We start from the raw sequence: 17,507 nt of genomic DNA, 5'->3' as shown, positions 1-17,507 counted from the left end.
TATTATTGTTAATCAAGTAGTAGTAAAGAATAAATAATCTGGTCGTTTGCACGTACAGAGAAGTGAAGGAATACCATTGGCCACAAATGGAGATGACTTAGCTGGTGTTAAAACATAAAATAGCCTTAACAGTGATATTCAAATATTAATATAACTAATTAGCACACTATGCATAAGACAGCACATATAATACAATATGATGTACTACATGTTTATGTACATCTCGTATGAAGTAAATTTAAGGTGAAACATGTTTAGTTACAAAATTTAGAAGATATGTTTACTTTGTTTTTTTCCCAGTTGAGAAGTGTCAGTGAGCATGGTAGGATGGGTGGAAGATTTTGATAAGGAATTGAAATATGTTACAGGTATATAGAAGAATAAAGGTGGTGGTGATAATGGGTTGAAGAGAAAGCACAAGACCTTTATGGAGTGAACTTGTCAGTGTCTCACTTACTAAAATTATTTGCAGTTAATTGTGTATGCTCTGGTCAGCCAAGTAGGATCCAACAGTGTATATTGCATCCATTAATATGTAGTGAAATACACACCATTAAAAGGGGAAGAAACAAATGCTTGTAAAAACTGTGATGCTTATAAAGAATGCAGTCTTAAGGATACTTTTTAACTCAGGGAATAAACTGGGAAGCTCACACTTATGGAGTACTCCTACAATGCCATGAGATTAATATATCCAAATAACATGATTTTCTAAAAAAAAAAAAAAAAAAAAAAAGTAATGGGATTTATTATTGCACAGATGTTGACTTATGTTGCACTACATAAATATAGATTTTTAAAGTTTGTCTGCTTTGCATTGGGCTGAACAAATTTGTTCTGAACTGACAGAATAATACACATGCATACTGTAAAAACAAATCTATTTGGTACAGAATAATATTGACTGTGTACATAATTATACATATACCGAGAAGAAAGATCAAGGAATAAGTTCACTTTACTGATTACATCATTACTTGTCTGTTCTTTCCCAGTAACAATTTACTTTGTACTTTTACAATCATTGTAAAGTGCAAAAGTGAGCCCTGAAAGAGAGCAACTGCAAAGCTCTTATTACAATTCTGGTAATTATATCTTATAAAATCACGGTCTTGTTAAACCATCCTCAGTGAGTGACAAACATTCAAGTGGCTATTTAGATCTTGTACTCTAGACCAAAATATATCTTTTCTTATCCAATAGATTGGAAGTATTTTATTAAGTTCTTATATACTAATATCAAAATATGATTTTAGTCAAATTCATGCTTCTTAAGAAATTCATGATGGCTTCTTGGAAAAAATAAATAAATAAATAAAAAATAAAAGTGGACCAAAAGTGTTGGGAGAGAACAGACCTCTACCATGATGCAGTCTCCAGTACTTTGGGCACCAAGTGAATCATGTTGTCATCCCAGTGAGAAACTTGCACATTCACTTTTATCAAACTCTTATCCAAACATGAGCAAAACTGTAAATGCCTTCTCAGAATGACAATTTTAAAAGATTAAAGATGACTTAGAAATTTCAAGGCTTGTTTTGAGAGGCTCCTTTGTCCACACCATTTGAAAACAGGACTTGTTACATTTCAGTTCTGATGTGCTTCCAACATTAAAGCCCTAGGCAGACTTGACAAAAAAAATAGGTTATTTAACTCCATTCTGGCAACCTGACTCTTAGGCAGACAAAGAGGAACGGCTCAGTATGATAAGATTTTCCTAAGCATGAGGACCTTTCCTCATGAAGATCAGTACTAGGGATGACTGAATTGTTTGTACATGTGCAGTTGATAAAATTTGATGTAATCTCTATTTATCCAAATCTATTTTGTTATTCATCTTCATTAATTCTTGTTCAGTTCTGGATTTCCTGATTGTTCAACAATGCACAAATAAAGATATAATAATTATGAACTGGTGGGACAACACCTCCTACAATGGTAAAGCTAGACAGCCTCTCACCCTCAAGGCTCAGAGGGTTAGCCAAGGAGGCACAACGGTTATAGTTTCTATGTTGACAACAATGCCAGTTTTAATTCGCCTGCATGAAAAGTCCTCAGACCCAAATCATTCTAATGTACATGATAATCTTTAATATACTCTATATAGTTTTAGAAAACATGATGTTAATCCAGAGAATGAACATATATGTTGTTTTAATGCTGGAATTTCAAAAACTTATTTGAAAGCCATAAATCATAAAAACAGTAACTTTATTTTTAAGTACATATCTGTTAAAATGAGTGCTGCTGCTTTCCTCAAACATGCCCACCTCGTACTTACTGCTACCGTCCACCACTTGAGGTATGCCAGTCAGCTTTGGAGGCCTCAAGTAAGCACCAGTGCCTGGTCACTGGTGTACACAAATTTATGATTCCAAAATAAAAATTCATTTTACAATAAGCATACAACTGGAAAAATGACACTGGCAAGTGAAATCTCACTTTAGAAAAAGGAAGCCTATTGACAACAGATTACTGAACAGAACTTTGATTCAATCACAAACACTGGGCTATGACTTCTCAGCTTAAGTTCCTCTGTGAGGATGGTATTGTGAAGGGTTGACAAGTGTGGGCTGTCACAGGGCAGATGAAGTTGGGGTGTGCGTGGGGATGTGGGGCCTCTCCTCCAACTTATCGTACTCAAGGTGGAACTCTTTGGGAACCTTTCGCCAATTCTATGAAGAAAAATATATAAATAAATAATAGTTATGATTAGAATAAAATCATTACATGTTCTTTCCATCTATTCATGTATTAATGCTGTATGTTCCCAAATCATCCTGTCAAATGATTTATTCCTTGTTATTCTGGTTTCCTCATTTTCTTTCCTGAAACTCAATACTGACCTGGGCATCAAAATAGAAATAGGTTCCTCTCTCGTAGTTAGGGCCCTTGTCTACTGGGGCCATTCCAGGTGCTCTGGTTATCCACACTCTCTCCTCCTTGTGGTACCTCCAGTCCCTGTTGTACCTGTAGAAGGGTCCTCAATAGCTAAACGACTTGTTAAAACAAAAAAAAAAAATCAATTTGTCACAGGGCTAAATCTGTCCCAACATGGCTTAATGACTATTAAGTTAACTTTTTGAGCGCTAGCCACCCAATTCCCATTATCTGAATCCCACAGAGGATATCTAGTCCATAAAGCATATGCATCTCCAGAAGAGGAATATTGCGAATTGTAGACACTGATAAGGGAGGAATGGAGCAATTTAAACCTAAAAACACAGAAGAGTTACTCCTTTCAGTAAAAAAAAAAAAAAAAAAAAAAAAAAAAAAAAAGCATCAGTTACCAGAATTGTACTCTTAATTTTAATTATATTTTTTGCTTTTAGTCTTGTTATATGCAATACTTGGCACACAATTTATATTAGCATTCATCTTTCTTAGTTAGACATAATGAAACCTCAATTCTCAATCTTAATTCCTAAATGGCATTTGAAACCTGGAATGTTCAGAAACTAAAATTTTTCCCACAGCAGTCAATGTATAATGGATTTATTCTTTCCCAGACATAAGATATATTTTCTTAAACTTTTACTCTGGGAATAAAATCATATAGGGAAGTTCTAATATGTTGGCACTAGTACTGATGATAGGAGACGAGTGAATTACGAAGTTTTCATCATACAGGCACAGAAGTCTGATATGAGAATTAGCTTGGGGCAAGTGAAGCAATGAGGGGCATGTGGGAGACTTTTAGCTCAGTCACCTTGGCAAATACACATCCTGTATTATCATTTTCTCTCAAGCCTCTGAGTGCAAGGGCTGCTCAGATGGAGAGTTGCAATATAGGGTCCCCACTTCCCAACACTTAACACACAGTAATCTGGTATAACTGAGTGTTATGCTGATCTTGTGTTCACTGACCAAATAGAGAAGAAAGCAATACATGAGAACAGTAAGGTGCAGTTAGGAAGAGCTGTGGTGAGACTACCAAATTATGGTATGGTGATCAAAGCAAAGAAGTAAAAAATTTTGTAAACAGATTTGTTTGAAAAGAGAGCCATTTGATAAGCGAGTTCCATTGTACCACACTTTTCCAATACCCGTACGCAGGAAAAGAGCACAAGTTTTTCCCCTCAGCCCATCATATACAAAAGGTATTAGTTTCAAATAAGGAATTTAACAAATATTAAGAAAAAGAAAGAAGGCCGAGAAACAAGATGGTAAGTAAATTGCTGCTCAATAACAAGAAAAAAACAAAGGCCACAGTATAAAGAACAAGATAAACTCTCTGACATGGTGTAAGCACAGGGCAACCATGATGCAGCTTACAGTGGAATATACACCTATAAAGAATCACACAGAATTAACTGGCATTACATTTCCTACACAGGTACTCCCTGATATACATTTGGGTTATGTTCCTGAGAATGAAATTACAGCAAACAATTATTTAACAAACTTAAGACTGAATGGGAAAAAAAAAAAAAAAAAAAAAAAATTTAGGTGTTCCAAGACCTTTATACAAGTGTTCCCTAAAACCCATAAAACATTTAAAATAGTTATTGGCTAAAGTAATACCATACTTGTTACATAAATAAAAATACATGAATAAAGCAATAAAATAAATAAAAATAATAAAAACACCTGCTCATATAAATGGATTTTCCGATATATACTTACAGTTCTGCAGCAGCAAGAATTTGTAGCACATCTCCTGCGTTTGAGTAGAACATATAGAACAATAGATCTTCACCATATCTGTCAAACTTGACTGGTGCTAGCTTCCCTCTGAAATGATTCATTGATGTCAAGTCACTGAGAATAATGTAAAGGAAAACTATGAAAAGAGGTTTGGTAAATTTTGATAAGAAAAAGCTGAAAAATATCCATAATTCATGAATACAAGGAATGGTACTAAGAGAAGACATAAGAGAAAAAGAAAGGAACAAAACAGTATACAAGAGAGGCTGAATCTATCAGGGTGCAGAAGTAACTGACTTGTGCTAATGTACTGGTTATGCAGTGAAATTGGCCCTTGCACAGTGATGGCTGTGAACATCAGTTGTACTTGCCTTGAAGTGAAGATATGAGGGCATTCTTGTGAATATGACTGAATACATATGTAAGAAAAGGGTGCCTTTGTAGTGTGCCCTACAACTCGCCCATTTTCTTCCATACCCATTCTCTCCTTTATCACTGTAAAAGTCACATTTTACACATTTCTGAAAACTATACTCTCCTGTTACACACTTCATGCACTTTTCTTCACAAGTAAGAAACACACATCTTTTTCCTCTTAATTTCTTGACACACTTGCACCAATCAGACAAATACATACAAGCACACCAATACCATAATGCCATATGTAATATTGTGTCATGTACTGTGTTCAGTCAGAACAACCTAATCTGCATGTGGTCCCCAATAACCTAACTCGCCTGGTATTATCTAGGTTTGGGCTTAGCACAGGAGTATGAGGAATTCAGCCTGATAACTCTTAACTGACTAGATATGGTGGGACTTGCTCCCATTTGAGCAACATGGAAAGCAGAAATCTCATAGGGGAATCAAGTTACACCTTGTCTCCCATTAAAAGACAAGTGTCAGATGGCAACAATTTGGAATTCACAATACTTGACCGATGACAGTTACTTTTAAGATAGCATATGACAACCAAGAATACTTGTCACAACTGACCTTATTTGCTGATTGGTGAGGTATTCCTGGGGTACATGATAGTCAATGTCTTGCGGTCTGCAGGGAGTCTCAGCCCAAGGCCCAGCAAAGTTTGGGTAAAGGTTTTCCGGTGAATTCAAGTTAAGACCTAAAGTCGTTAGATCAGAACCTAATGCCAAGGAGACCAAATTGTGGTCGGTTTCTGCCGCTCTGATGAAAGTTAGAAGACCCACCATGCCAAACTGATCAGTCACCATCCCTCCAGGAATGTTGGTTACCTTACCTGCAATACATGAAAAATATGACCAAGCAAGCTCCTTGAAATAGCAGATATGTCTTGATATGACTAGCAGAGTGTGGACTAACAACTATAAGCCTTACTGATTTCGTAGGTTACCACATATTTGTTCTAATATGTTGAGATTCTATTACTAAACCTAAAAATTTCAAGGATGAAGTGAACAAGACAAGTATCAACAACTCAATAATACCACACAGTAATTTACTAAAGCTTTGTACGAACCATCAGGAGAAGTCTGGATTCCTCTTTTTTGTGACTGGTTCTTTTCCGCCGCCCTCAGCACCAGGTCAGATGGAGTGTCAGTACCCGATGTAGAATTAGACTTCTTTTCGTTATTGGAGAAGCCATCATCTGAAAATGGTGCGAAGACTTTCTTTCGGTTAAGGGATAGAAACACACTGGTTTGCTGTAAGTGATGAACACTTAAAACACAAAATCTTGAGTGTATGGATCAAGCCATCCACTTCAACAACAAATGTCCTACAAATGTACTAATTGACATGCAATATGCTACACAATTTTATCAGTACACTCAAAATTTAAAGGTATACATTTAAAGCAAAGCATAAATTACACTGGATCAGTAGTGTGAACATACCTTCCATAACACAGATGCTATAATTAATATAATGAAGTCTCAATCTGAATGGCAGATGTATTAAAGAAATAGGGTAATGTAGAGTGGTATCCTATACAAGGTAGATAATATGCTGATGTAAACATTATATACATACTTCTAAAGTATCATTTTATGAACTCTTGTTACTTCCCATTAGAAAGCAACAAGACCCAACATACGTATGTATGTATGTATGTATGGCATGAACCTATACAGTCACAGACATAATAGTAATAATAACCAAAACTGAAAACACAAAAATAAGTTTTGAAATGTCTAAAATGAAAGGAGGAGTGGGGCTTTTCCACTCCTCCTAAGTCAACAAAATGAATTAATACTGATCATTATATTCCAGGTCACTATGACCAATGTACAATTTCTATTGAGAAACCTCCATGTACTTTTCAATGAAGTTTTGTGCAGATGCCTTACATTGATCACTATGGGCTGAACCTGCAATAGTGGGCCAGGTGGTGGACCTCACATTCCCAATACAACTCATCATAGCTTTAGAACTGTATTTACATTATTGTTTTCTGTATTTCTTCCTTTATTGTTATTTCTTCTGATATTATAATAATGACAGTACAGTTACTCCATGTTACCTAATGTTATCTAAAGCAGTCTTTACTTTAATGCAAGTACAAGTGTTTTAGGCAGTAATATGAAAGCAGCCCTGTGTAATGTCAGTCTTGCAATCTTATGCCTTGGATTCTAAATCAACTGCTAGTGATAGTTACATGTAGCACTGTGGAAGGTTCAGCAGCAGGCTGTGCTTCCTTCACTCTACACATGAGGAGCGCCACTTACTTTTACCAGTGGGGTTCGCCTGTGAGCCAGGTAACGCTGGGAAGTCTTCGCTGCTCATGGTGAACTCAGAGGTTTCTGGGGTGGGTTGCTTAACCATGCCCACTGTCAAATAGTAGCAAGAGTCAAAAGTAATATTTGAAGTTATCCTCAAGAGTTTTGTGTGTGAAGGTAATCCACTGTGAAATGAACAATATCCTGAGTATGGATGTTGCTGAATTAATATTTAAGCTTAAAAGTTAATTAAGAAAAGTTGGTATAAAAAAACAGACTATATAATTATGAATCCTTCTATTTGATACATATCTATTTAATTGGTTTTGAAGGCCTTCTCTAGATCTAATCACTGATCTATACCTACTTATATATGTATTTTCCAAAAATTTTTCCCCTCAGAATTTCTCCCAAAGGTCCACAGCCAAATAAACATCCAAACATTACCTCTATTTTTTATAAATGCTGTCTCTACCAGAACTTTTCTCACACATCTTCCTTTATCTTATCGTCCTGCCTTTCAAAGTGGCCATCTCTCCTATAAGGATGTTCAGCTTCATTCTCAATAAGTTCCTTTCCACTATTCCATTCCTCCATTTGTACGGGAGCTCATACCTACCATATCTTTCATATATATTTCCTCTGTTCCAATATTGTCACTGAATTCTATGCTATAAAAAATGAAGAGTTAATAACAATATGTAGCTGTGGTCACAGGAACTGTAGGTTGCATAATTGTACTTCAGCAATGTACCTCTCATCACTGAATATAACCATGCAATATGGTTTAGGAATCTTATCATTAATAATCTTATATATATATATATATATATATATATATATATATATATATATATATATATATATATATATACAGTGACAACAAAATAAGTGAAGTTGAAGAGCCACCATAAAGTTTTCCATGATTAATTCACGAGGAGTTGAGATTGGGCCATAGCATCCTATCCTTTCCTACTGTTAAGAATACAATTATGTTCCTGTGACCATGACTTCAGGCTAAAATTACTTAGCTATAAGATATACACTATATTCTGTAGGAAATTACTTGTAGTATGAGTCTGGTCTCATAACTTATGACACTGGACAATTTATTTATCCAACAACCTTGTGTATTTCTTCCTAACTTGCAGATTTATGTGGTAAATTCATTATTACTCTAAAAGGTATAGGACTAGTTTATACAGATGCAGATGTTATGTTAATTAATCAAAATGTTTCTTGGCATTCATGCAAAGTTAGGAAATTATTTTCAAATTTTAAAAAGAAGGAATATTTGGATAGATCAGCAATCAAGAGTGACAATAATGTCTTATGTACTCTCAAGTGGTCAATGTCAATAAGAGTAGTTAGGTTTCAATCCAAGTGATTTGATATATTCTGACCTGGTACATGAGCAGGTCAGAAGATGACTTACCATACGGTTGTCTGCCAGCCATTGGGTTTGGCTGAGAATTATCGGTGTTTCTTGAAGAGAGTGAGGGAAATTCTGAGAGGTCTAATGGGGGAGGAGCAGAGTCACCTCCAAAATTGCTATGAAGCCCCATCATACTATTACCTCCTCCACTTCCATAAGGCCGGCCAACAAATTGACTCAAGCCTCGGTTCCTGTACAAAAGTAGCATCTGTTAGTAATGATGAATATAGATAAGCTTTGTTTCCTCAGCTTTTGTTAAAAATACTTTTATTTATCAAAATCAAATTAATGGCATGTCAACATACACAGGAATAAAGACAAGAAAAAAATGGTTTTCTTACCCAAGACCTTGCATATGCCGCAGCATTTCATTGACAACAGCCCGCTGCTGCGTCGCCGCCGTCGCCTGAATGCTGTTTGCCATAAATAAAGAATTGGTGTTGTGTGTTGCTGCCACTGCTGAGGACAGCGCTGCCAAGCTGTGCCCACCTGAGCTGCCGCCACCACTATTGACCAGGTTACCAACGCTGGGGCCACTCACAATACCGCGACTCTCGATGCTTCTAGCAACAGTGCCGCCTAAACTCCCCATACTACCTGTTGACACACACACACACATGCTGTTAGCTTAAGCTCACTTTTAAAACTTCATTACTTAAAGCACAGGAGGTTACCACCTGATATTACCCACAATGCATAATTGAGTACAAACAATTTCATATTCTACTGGTGACTGAAAATAGTTACTAATAAGACAAGTTGAAACTTTAATCTAAGAGTAATGGGGCAGGGGAATAACTGGAATGTAGGTATATATATACTAATGAGTGAAGAAAATACTATTGATGCTGATCACTATGCAGAGCCTCTAAAATCTAATACACTCAAGCTTTCTGGAATGGACCAGATTGCATGCAGAGTCTCAAATTTTTGTGCTTAGTCCTGGCTAAAATTTTCCTTTAATCAGGTGTTTCACACATTTCCTGAAGCTCAAAAGCCTAGGAAAAAGATCAAATCTACAAGACATATTAAAACCTTTGTAAAACATGAATTTTATACAAGAATAAATTCATTGTATACAATAAGAACATAAGAAAGCGGGGGAAGCTACAAGAGGTCGCTAGGCCTACAAGTGGCAGTCCCTGTATGAAGAAAGCTACCTAATTCCATCTATCATCCCCATCCATAAATTTATATAATCTTTTAAAGCTCCCTATTGACTTAGCACTGACTAAATGACCAATGAGGAAGAAGAAATTAGTTTTCATACAAGAATAAATTCATTGTATACAATAAGAACATAAGAAAGCGGGGGAAGCTACAAGAGGTCGCTAGGCCTACAAGTGGCAGTCCCTGTATGAAGAAAGCTACCTAATTCCATCTATCATCCCCATCCATAAATTTATATAATCTTTTAAAGCTCCCTATTGACTTAGCACTGACTAAATGACCAATGAGGAAGAAGAAATTAGTTTTCAAACCAATTTCTTCCCATTTCTCTCCTAAACCTGAAATTCTCAAGCTTAAACCCATTATTTCTGGTTCTGTCCCTGCTACTGATCCTATGAACTTCACTCATGTCCCCTTTGTTAGAACCCTTATACCACTTAAATACTTCTATCAGGTCTCCTTTTAACCCAAGTCTCTGTAAGGATTGCAAATTGAGTTTCTTCATTCTTTCTTCATAGGGAATATCCCTCACCCCCTATATCTTTTTAGACATCTCCTGTGCACTGACTCCAATAGACCTACATCTTTCCTATAATGTGGGGACCAGAATTGCATCGCATTATCCAGATGTGGCCTGACCAGTGCCAAGTATAATTTTAGTATTACTTTGGGACTTCTACTTTTAACACTCCAAAAAATTAATCCTAATACCTTATTAGCCTTATCTCTAGCTTTAATGCATTACTTCCTTTGACCAAGATCAGAGCTGATTAGGACTCCTAAATTTTTTTTTCATACTTTGAACTTCCTAGTTCCTTGTTATTTATTGTATACCTATTGTGTGGATTTTCTCTACCTACACTAAGTACCCTGCACTTTTTAATGTTGAACTACATTTGCCATTTATCTGTCCATTCTTTCATCCTATCTAAATCTGCCAGTATGGCAATGGCATCCGAATCTGACCTAATTAATTCTCCTAACTTCGTGTTGTCTGCAAATTTGCCAATATCACTAATTCCACTATCCAAGTCATTAATGTATGTATATTAAAAATAAACAATGGCCCTAAAACTGAACCCTGTAGAACCCCACTAATTACTTGACCCCACTTGGAATTAGATCTGTTAACTACTACCCTATCGCCTATTCGCCTAATATTTTACCCTCTATCCTGTTCACTCTAACCTTTCTCAAGAGCCTCTGGTGTGGTACCTGGTCAAAGGGTTTACTGAAATCTAAGTATAAGATGTCTTTATCATCACCCTCATCTGCCACCTTGTAAACTTTAACAAAAACTCAAGTTTGGAGGGCATGACTTTCCCTTCGTAAAGCCATGTTGTGACTCGTTCATCAAGCAGTGTTTGTCTAGGTGTTCCCTAATGCTTTTTGCTATTATTGATTTCATTAATTTACCTACAATTGAAGTTAAGCTGACAGGCCTGTAATTAGACGACATTAAGGTTTTATCTCCCTTCTTAAATATTGGTACTACATTAGATTCTCTCCACATTATTGATACCTCACCTGACTCCAGTGACATCCTAAAAAGCACTGCTAATGGCTCACTGACTACCTCCTTGCACTCCTTAAGTACTCTTGGATATATTTCATCCTGAGGCAAAGTAAAGGGGAAGAGGAATGTAGAATAGATTTGTGATTATAATGGAGGTGGCCATGAAATGAGATCAGCCTGGGTGTGAAGAGAAGGATGTGGCAGATGGAAAATCAGGTTACTGGAGAGAAGAACGAGTGAATCTAGTGCAGCAAGATGGGCTGTATAACAAGTTTTTGCTTAAATGACGAATCTTTCAACCCAAACTTGCAAATTTTATTATCTTTGCAGCCATATAGAGATAAAAGGAGATTTGCAAGCACTTTCTTTGTTGAACTGCCCCACAAACACTCAAGCTGACCTTACTGCTGCTGGAGCAGCTATACATAAGCCAAGCAGCAACAGTATATTTAAGCGAAAGACAATCAGAATATTTTCTTATTCAAATTACATAAAATGCAGTGTTTAACACAACAACAAAGACAAAGCATACACTAACCTAACGTTTCTCCTCCTCCAGGCCTCACACCACCACCAGCCCTTGGGTTGCCAGCTGAGTGAGATACTGATGCAGCGCCACGTCCCACCAATGGCTGTAAGGAAACCACTATTAACCACTGCTAACAGAGAGAGAGAGAGAGAGAGAGAGAGAGAGAGAGAGAGAGAGAGAGAGAGAGAGAGAGAGAGAGAGAGAGAGAGAGAGAGAGAGAGAGAGAGAGGATTTTTTATGTATGCATTCGTTTCATAATCTTGCAAATGTACAGGTGTTTCTTAAACATATTTCAACATATTTACTGTTTTTGGTTCTGTATTGTTGACTCATGTTTGAGACCATTCAAAGAGTCTAAAGCGATCATGAAAGATGCAAGAAACAAACACACACACACACACACACACACACACACACACACACAACAAAAACCTGTGGACACAAAGTCAAACACCTAAGAGATTTCTACTTTCTTCATAAGCCTCACCATATTCAAATTCCACACCCTCAAGCTCTCCGTGGACACTTTTGGACACTAGTACCTAAAACACATCACTACCAGCAGTATAGTAGATTGATCTGCATTAAAAGGCCACAAGTTTTTGCTAAGGAGTTAAATAGGAACATCTAATTAGTCTAACTAGTATCCTCATGTTAGAAACTGAAATTTACCTAATGAACGTACAAAGATAGATGAACATTATAATCAGCCAGTCAGAAGGCAGCATAGATTTCCAACATTGAAGTTCTGACATGGTTTAAGAGGGCCATGATGAACTACCGGGAAAGAGGGCAGCTGGGTGTCCATGCAATATTCTGTTTATGGATTTTATGCATTGTTTCAGTATCAGAGCCTATAGTTTTCACAGTAGAAACATCCCTGGATTTTTGTGAAGGAGGTCACACAGAGGACTAGGTAACCAGAATGTGCAAGGATCTGGTGGGGGATTCAAGAATTAGGATTTACATGTAGCACATCTTATTTGATTTGCCTGGTGGATAGCTAATTGGTGCTTTCTGTCCAGCTGCTCCCTATTGTCAGGCACAGTATTCTAATATAACTGACGAAAACATCCCTTCATTGCCCAAAACTGACAGATTTACCTTTCAAAACCCATAATTTTAACTGTAAATGTTTGCACACAACATTACCGTAAGCTAAATGTGAAGAGATGTTTCTTCATGTTTATTTCAATTAATTATCTATAGTTAATTTTAATATGTGTACCTTTATCTGTTACTGTGATATTCATACATACAATCACATCAGCAATTAAAAAAAAAAAAAAAAAAAAATAGGGAAATATATAGACAAGTAATAGTTAGCATATGTCATGTGACAGTGTATGTGTATATGGATTATATAATTGAGAGAGAGAGAGAGAGAGAGAGAGAGAGAGAGAGAGAGAGAGAGAGAGAGAGAGAGAGAGAGAGAGAGAGAGAGAGAGAGAGAGAGAGAGAGAGAGGCGTTGACAGCATTCATTGTCACAGTCCTGTAAAGTATATAGACATTTGTTACATACAGAAGACAGACAGTTTAGGTACAACACTGAGGTTTACCAGAAAACACAAGTTCTAGGACTCAAGGGAGCTCAGAACCACTTAAAAAGCTTGGAAAGTTGTGCATTTAAAAATCATGCCAGCCACCTCAGTGACTAGAACCATTATTCATTGTAATCTGTGACAAAGATGATAGGAACATGCACAACTTGAAGTATTCAGCATTGTATACAAATGTGCATCACTAATCTAAATATAAAATATAATGGATTCAATTTGCAAGAAGCAATATGAAGGTTAAAAACAAAATATTGTACTCTACTATTCCAAATGGATTAGGTCAGGTTAGGTTACACAGTGATTCCGAGGGTTTCTATTGCAGCCAAAAGGTGTTTTGAGGTGCAGAGGAGTGAAAGCAGCTGGCAATTGGGACTGCAGCTCACAGTAATGCATTCAAGTTACCTAGAACTACTGTAACATTATTTGCTTATCTGTCACATAGGCCATTACCAAAGTTGTTTATTTCTGCATTTCACTTTGAAGCATCAGGGAAGAGAATGTGTTCAGCCGTCTGATTAGGTCAGGGTCAAGAACATTGGGGGAGTGGTAATGCCGTACGTAACAAACAAGTATACAGTGTTACTAACCTATACGGAACAGTTTGGTCCACCAGAGTGAAAAGTGCGTGATCTGAAATTTTCCCAGTCAAGGTGAAAACTTGCTCTTTGTCCTCACCACTTCCCCACACTGAGCACTGCACCCTGCCTCCCCACACACCCACGTACCCTCAGCATGTACCACGGCAACAAGCAAATACACCCGAAATAGAATAGGTGTGCAGGGAAACACAAATAACCCCCGGACTTGTGAGAAAAATGCAGCACAAAATCGCTGGTGAATCCCCCTGCATTCCTCCCCTCAAAGGCAACTTACGGGCCTCGGGTACCGGGTATTATAACCTCTACGGTCCATTGTTTAAAAGGGTATAGGACAGAGGGCCAGAAAGCACCATGGAAAGACGTTATTCACGACTACAAACGAGAACAGAATATGAGGAGCTTACTCTGACAGACAACCCGAGATCAACAAAGCCAGTGGTGCCCTCAGCGGCGGCCCTAGGAACCACTCACGGGCCCGCCACGCTCAAAAACTACCCATCAACCTGTAACAGCCTTTGACAATTATTATATTCAGTCATATTAACTCCTAATGGTCTATAAAAGAATCCCTGTTCAGTTACACCCATTGCAGTCTCTTTATTCAATCGCTTGGGGTTGTTCATGGCTTTGATCGCGTACCCTTACCCAGTGGCAGGAACAAGGAAGCAGTGAGAACAAGGAAAACGAGTGTGAAACATGCAACACGGACGTCTCTGCTAAATCAAGTTGAAGTTTGGAGTAGTGAAATAGGTAAACAAGTAAATACACTAAGGTAGTTTGTCTCTATTAAGAAGATAAAGTGTTTATTAGAGGTTGTAAATGATGTTTATGTGAGTGGAATCGTGGCTTTCTTTCTTCTTTGTAATGTGAAGTGATTAGATTATACATGTGTGAATGGCATGGTGGTGAAAAGGGAGGGTTTTACATTTATTTATTTTTCACTAGGAAGGGTATAATGGTAGGAATATATTTTGCCGTGGCCATTCCCTCCTTCCCTCCCTCCCTCCCTCCCTAGGGTGACGCTATGGGAGCGACGCGTCAAAAATGGATGGATCAATCGATAACCTCTTACACTCTGCCTATTCTGTCGCAGCGCCTATAATTAGCACTACTACACGGTTTGTCTATGAAATTACCAAAACCTTCAGTAGCCCTTTTGTATTTGCCATATTCTTTCGTTTTAACTTTTAATGGACTTTTACGAGTACAATATCCTCATTAATATATAGTGATATAGTCTTTTTCCTTAACCTCTTCAGTATACCATGACGCATTTCCATATTCATTCTGCTTACTATTTTGTGATTTTATACAGCTTCGGAAACTCATGTGCAGTGGAGGGATTAAAGTAATGGGGACTGTGGTCATTAATCTTTTGACCTCTATTGACCCTTACTAATTGTCTAATCATACACAAATCTCAAGGTAAAAATATGTCCCAGTATTGAAGGAGTTAAACTGTCACAGGGTTTTCGGTGTTTTTTTTTTTTCAGCCTACCTGGATATGTTTAGCTCAAAGTACTTATTGTTACGATAAAAGAAATGAACTTCCGAGTGTTAACTATGTATTCCGTTATTTACGCATTTATTTATTTATTTATTCATTAAATTATCTAAGTGTTTATTTACTTACTTATCTACTTATCTAATTTTATTGTGCTTGTTGAATTCTGGTGAGAGTTCCTTTATATAGAATGGCCATGCAATCAGACAGCAAGGGATTATTTCTGATTTGATATTATTATTTTGCTCATTTCAATATTATTTCGTTTACTAACTATTTTTCAAATCATCCACGTGCATTAATTGAAGCTAACTGATGTTAAATTAACTTTCAATAAGGTTCAGTATCCATTTATGTATTTTTTTTTTCTGTGGTTGAAATTGATATGTATAATTAATTCATTACGCCAGAGCGCCAGGCATTAGTTAAAAATCGGAGCAACGGGATCATGCGATGAGTGTTTGCAGTGGTGGCAGTGATGTAGGAGGAGGAGGAGGAGGAGGAGAAATCACACACACACACACACACACACACACACACACACACACGGAGCTCGCTCCGTAATAGGGAAGACTGGCTGGGTGACCAGCAGACGATCGAGGTGAATTACACACACACACACACACACACACACACACACACACACACACACACACACACACACACACACACACACACACACACACACATCAATCATGCAATCATCTGATAAAGAACCGTAACATTTAAACATTTTATTTCCTCACGCACTGGAGACAAAACAAAATTATCTGACCTTTACAACACGCATTTACGTCTCATTCCATTTGAAGAAAATGGGAGAGCCACAATAAAAGCGGAGCAAACAAAAAACACAATTTATTTTTATTTATAAGTAGGTGATGCGTTAAAAATGAATAAGTGAAAGCACAAAAAAAGCATGAAATCTGTACTCTGCTCACTTTACATACGGCACTACATTTTCACAGTAAATATTAAGAAAAGGCACTAACACCCTACATAATACAGCACTTCCACCCACTTCACTGCCCTATATGAGCGCGCGTGTGTGCCTGTCTACATATAGACATAACCCACTCCACAACTAATCCTAACCTGCTTTTACATGCCTCCTCCTTCCCGTCGATCAGAAACGAACCACAAAATTAAATAATTACTGCCTTTCATTCCTCATTCCCTCTTTGTATTGCTACTAACACTCTCCCTCAGTCCTCATGCCTCCTATTCCTTCTTCTTGATTTTTTTCCTCTTTCACTCCTCATTTTCTCTTTCTTTTCCTATTACTACTAGTACACTATACTACAACATCAATCCTCTCCTCTCTCCCCTTCATTCCTCCCTTCTTCTTTCTCCTTCTCTATTCCTCACTTCTTCCTCCTCCTCCTACTACAATATACGCTGCTAAGTCTGTGAATATATCTTGGAATTGGCGGAACACTTTGTAAACGGATGAAAATGTTGACGAAGGGACGCTGGGAGACGGGAGGGTATCTTCTGCCCTGGTGGCGGGCACTCTGAATAGGTCTGCACCTTATTTGTTATTTACTTACCATTTCAGGCATGTTGGGGGTTGTTTATCTATTCAGTTGGCTAATTCAGGTTTTACTCTACGTTGGAGACTGGAAACCGCAAGAAGTTCCGCTACATATTGATGTATACACGAGCAGGTACGGAGGGAGGGAGGGAGGGATGGAGTCATCTCAGCATGTATATTTACGTAACTTACATAATTTTGAAAATCACGAGAAGAAAGAAGGCACCCAGACTGGAATGCACTATATTTTCTGACAGACCATATTTCTTAACCAATGCACAAGATATAAAAAGTTTACCGAACCCAGTAACAACAAC

The 17,507-nt window shown here is 37.4% G+C and overlaps 1 protein-coding gene across 5 annotated transcripts; it reads right to left on the bottom strand.

Moving 5' to 3' along the window:
* Positions 1–864: 864 nt before the first annotated feature.
* LOC123517568 (CCR4-NOT transcription complex subunit 2-like) lies at positions 865–14,618 on the bottom strand. Of its 5 annotated transcripts, none has more exons than XM_045277801.1 (10): positions 14,557–14,618; positions 12,003–12,096; positions 9,120–9,375; positions 8,779–8,969; positions 7,353–7,454; positions 6,146–6,292; positions 5,644–5,905; positions 4,627–4,734; positions 2,847–2,970; positions 865–2,675 (listed from the first exon to the last, which is right to left on the bottom strand). In XM_045277801.1, exons 3-10 carry the CDS (start codon positions 9,368–9,370, stop codon positions 2,577–2,579), a joined length of 1,284 nt encoding a protein of 427 aa, XP_045133736.1. In that variant the 5' UTR covers positions 9,371–9,375; positions 12,003–12,096; positions 14,557–14,618; the 3' UTR covers positions 865–2,576. The 5 variants fall into 5 exon arrangements, with proteins under 5 accessions (XP_045133736.1, XP_045133732.1, XP_045133734.1 ...); XM_045277797.1 differs by lacking the exon at positions 14,557–14,618 and adding an exon at positions 14,427–14,550; XM_045277799.1 differs by lacking the exon at positions 14,557–14,618 and adding an exon at positions 14,427–14,550 and having other exon boundaries at positions 6,146–6,274.
* Between the last annotated feature and the right edge of the window lie 2,889 nt (positions 14,619–17,507).

The sequence above is a fragment of the Portunus trituberculatus genome, chromosome 42, assembly GCF_017591435.1.
Source record: "Portunus trituberculatus isolate SZX2019 chromosome 42, ASM1759143v1, whole genome shotgun sequence".
Lineage (NCBI taxonomy): Eukaryota > Metazoa > Arthropoda > Malacostraca > Decapoda > Portunidae > Portunus > Portunus trituberculatus.
Note: the sequence above shows the minus strand (reverse complement) of the source record. Positions and strands in the feature narration are given on the sequence as shown.